Below are 4,103 nucleotides of genomic sequence, written 5' to 3' on the forward strand. Positions count from 1 at the left end.
GGGAGCAGCAGGATGGGGTGTAGGGGATGATCTGAGCAGCCGCTCTCACTTGTGCCCCATACAGCAAAACTCATGGGGGGCCACAGCCCCGACCCCTTGGGATCTCCTGCCTGCAGCGCAGCCCTGAAGGCCTGGAGGTGCCTGGCAGGAGACGGGCAGCTGCCTTCTCCAGCTCCCTGAGCGAGTGTTCCCAGCCTGACCGCCACCGGCTGGAGAAGGGACATCCAGGTGGGGGGACGTGCCACAGGAATGGGGATAGAGGTGGGACCTGCAGCAACCCCTGGGGGTGTACACAGGAGGAGGAAAAAAGAGAAGGAGGAAAAGGAAGAGGAGGAAGAGGAGGAGAAGGAGAAGGAGGAGGAGAAGGAGGAGGCGGAGGAGGAGGAGGAGGAGAAGGAGGAGGAGGAGGCGGAGGAGAAGGAAGAGGAGGAGGAGGAGGAAGCGATGGGGTCCCTGGCCCATCTGTGTCCCATCCAGGCTGTGCCAGCTTTGCTCTTTCTCCCACTCAAAAACCTACACCCCAAGCTGAAGCCAGCGCTGTCGCAGGCAGGGGTGGGAGGGTAAACCCGGGAGCATCCCTGCAGCAGCCCGGAGCGGAGCCCGGGACACCGACCCGTGGTCCCCAGCGCCAGAGGGTGCAGGATCTGGGCGGCTGCGATGGAGGTGCCAGCCAGGACCTTCTCCCAGTGTTTGCTTTTGCCATTGGTTCCCGAGCTGTTTGTTCCAAGCCTTTCTCTCTTCTTTCCCGGCCTGTACAGCCTCCCCACGCAGGACGAGCCAGCTCCTGCTCTCCCGTAGACTTCACCTTTGCGAGCCAGAGAAAACGGACACAAAAGCGCCTTTTGCACTCCTAACGAATCCTGACCCCACCCTTCATCCACGCCGCTGCCGTGGTGGCTTGGGCGGATGCAAAGACGGGGCCTGGCCTTGTCTGGGGCTGCTCCTCCTTTTAATGACCCTGGCCTCGTTTTGCCTTTTTTTCCTCTTTTTTTGTTGCCGACACCTCCTCAGAGCTGTCCAGGGGTGGGTTATTATTGCTTCTCCAGGAGCATCCCCAGGCACCCGCGTTTGCAGTCTTAAATCCGCCGATGGGAAGCTCTCAAGGCACAGCCATGCCCCGGGGGGTCCGGCTTTGCCGAGGGGCTGGGGGAGACCCCCAGCTTGGCACAACTTTCCCCAGCGCGCCAGTCCCCCATTGCCCCGGAAGACTTTTCTCTTGGAAATTCATTAAAAAAAAATAATTGGACCAAAAAACCCACGTCAAGAAAAGAGAAGAACCATACACAGCCACGAGGAAAGTTTTCCAGAGTCTTTTAAAAAAAAGGAAAAAGGGGAAAAAAAAGGAAGCAGTCTTTTTTTCTCAGGCCCAAACGCTGCTGATCTCCTGGCTAGAGAAATGCATAGTTGGTAGCAAAAACCTCGGCTACATCGGGAGTCCCTGGAGCCAGGACAGCCCCTGAGCCATTGCACCCCGAGGGCTTGCCGTGGGGCTGGGATAGCCGGGGTCATCACTCCCCCACCCTGAGGTCCATGCAGTTCTGACTCTGCCGGCCCGCAGCGCCTCCAGCACGTCTCCAGCTGCGTCCCAGCGCAGCAAGGTCCCGCCGCCAGCCCCGGGACGTCGCCAGTGCTCCCACGCCCGCCCCAGCCCACTGCAGCCGTGCTTGGGGCCGGGCAGCAGAACAACAGTTCTCCTCTGGGAGAAGCTCAGATCATCTTCATGTTGAACTTCCTGGCTCCTCCTTGGCCGGTGGTGGTGGTGGGACCATCCACCTTGCGGAAGGAGTACTCCACCGAGAAGTTGTTCTTGTGTTGCCCCCGGCCCCGGCTCCAGACGAAGAGGAGGAGGAAGCAGAAGAGCACCACACCCAGGAAGGTGATGCAGCCCATGGCCGTGGAGACCAGGATGGTCTTGAGGTCCAACGTAAACTTCAAGAAGACTTGCGTGTCATTGTGGGAGGTGTCGTTGAACTCGCTGAGGTACAAAGTCCGGTTCGCATAGTGGGAACCATCAGCCGGCCGCCCCTTGACTGTCAAGGTGGCGAAGTAGGTGTCGTTGCCCCCCGCATTGCTGGCGATGCAGATGTAGGTGCCGCTGTCCTGCACCTGGGCGAAGCGGATCTCCAGGGTGCCCCCGGGCAGCACGGTCGCCCGCCCTGTGCTGCGGGTGGTGATCATGCGGTGCTGGGGGGACACCCAGGCGATGGACGGGTCTGGCTCCCCGTCCGCCCGGCAAAGGAAGGACACGGACTGCCCTTCCCGGGCCGTCACGTGCTGCAGCTTCCTATCCCTTATCTTGGGCTTCTGGCAGGTGAAGTACTCGAAGAGCACGGAGTCTGGGAAGTCGCGCAGGGCGTTGCCCTGGATTTCGGGTGGCGAGGAGCACATGGGCTGCTGCCCATCGAAGTTGAGCGTCTTCCTTCGCTGCAGGATCCAGAGGAGGCGGCAGTCGCAGGCCAGGGGGTTCCTGTCCACCCGCAGCGTCTCCAGCGTATTGACGGAGTGGAAGGTGCTCTCCTCCAGCGTGGAGAGAAAGTTGCTGGAGAGGTTGAGCAGCCGGATTTGTCTCAGGCCGGAAAAAGCCTGCGGCTCCACGGACACCAAGAGAGCGCCCACAATGTGGAGCTCCTGGAGTCGGATGAGGTCCTTAAAGGAGCCCTTCAGCACAGTGCTAATGGGGTTGTAGGACAGGTTCAGGTACCGGAGGTACACCAGGTTCCTCAAGGCAGCAGCGGGCACGGCTGTGATGTTGGTATAGGTGATGGAGAGCGAGGTGAGGTTCAGACCCTGGAAGCTGGTGGGGGAGATGTCTTCCAGCAGTGGCCAGTTGTCGATCTCCAGCTGCAGGAGGTTGTAGAGCTTCTTGAAGTTTTGGTCCTCCAGCGCGGAGATGCTGAGGTGCCGGAGCCGCAGCACCTCCAGGTTCTGGAGGTAGGACAGCGACTCTGCTGAGATGGAGGTCAGGTTGCACTTCTCAATGGTCAGCTGCTCCAGGCCAAGCAGCCCTGAGAAGGCCCGCTGGGAGATGTACACCAAGTCGTTATCGCCCACCTCCAGGCTTTTCAGGTTTCGCAGGTCCTGGAACATGTAGTCCAGCAGAATGACGAGTTTGTTCTCGCTGATGTCCAGGAGGGTGAGGTTGGTCAGCTTGGTGAAGACCCCTGGAGGGATAAGCTTGAGCTGGTTCCCCCGCAGCCGCAAAGTCTGCAGGTTGAACAGGTTGCTGAAGGCGCCTGGCTCCACATTGGAGATGATGTTCTCACTGAAATCCAGCTCCTCCAGCAGCGGGTATGGGGAGAGGTCCCCTGGGTTCAGGCAGCGGATGCGGTTCTTGTTGAGCTCCAGGATCTTGGTCTCGGTGGGGATGCCCTCGGGGATGGAGGTGAGCCGCTTGCGGTGACACACCACCGACTTGATCTGCGGGGCACACTCGCAGCGGGCAGGGCAGGCTGCCACCCGTGGGGGGCTCAGGAGGACCAGGTGGAGGACCAGGACCGGGAGCCAGCATGTCATTGTGTAGAGCATGGTCTTACGGGCTCACTACCATTCTCCCATGTGCCTGGAAGGGAGAGAGATGTGGAGTCAGCGGCGAGCCCGGGAGACCCTTACAAAGACCACCCCAGCCCCAGATCACCTGTCTGTGGGTTGAGACTGTAAAACATTCCCCAAACCATGGCCCATGGCCCTATTAAGGTCCCAGCCCCCCCCGGAAACACTCCGGACCGTTTTCTCAGCACCTAAGGTGTGACCCAGTGACTGTGCCCTCTGCAAACCTGGGGTAAACAAACCTCACCGCCTCCATCACTGTTAGGAGAGTGGGGAAACTGAGGCAGGAGGAGGTATTTGCAGGAGGAGACATGGCTGCAGACCCACATCTCAGCCTCTGCCCCCCCACTGGCTCACACCTGCTCTGTGCCACTGACAGTGCACACACAGGCGTAGAGGACTGTGAGCAGGAGCACCCCGGGATAACAGGGGACCCAGACCCCGCAGGGCAGCATAGGAGCAAAGACATGCAGCCAGAGGCCTTGCAACCTTGTGACACAGGTGGAATGCCACATCCCCTCTGCTCCCTGTGCGGCTGCCGTGAGGTTCTCGTCTGA

General features: G+C 60.2%; 1 protein-coding gene across 1 annotated transcript; it reads right to left on the bottom strand.

Annotated features, from left to right (window-relative positions):
* Positions 1-876: 876 nt before the first annotated feature.
* LINGO3 (leucine rich repeat and Ig domain containing 3) lies at positions 877-3,525 on the bottom strand (the record flags this gene model as incomplete). Its single annotated transcript, XM_082010814.1, has 1 exon — positions 877-3,525. One exon carries the CDS (start codon positions 3,523-3,525, stop codon positions 1,708-1,710), a length of 1,818 nt encoding a protein of 605 aa, XP_081866940.1. The 3' UTR covers positions 877-1,707.
* Between the last annotated feature and the right edge of the window lie 578 nt (positions 3,526-4,103).

This window comes from Phaethon aethereus (genome assembly GCF_964289735.1).
Source record: "Phaethon aethereus genome assembly, chromosome: 26".
NCBI classification, from domain to species: domain Eukaryota; kingdom Metazoa; phylum Chordata; class Aves; order Phaethontiformes; family Phaethontidae; genus Phaethon; species Phaethon aethereus.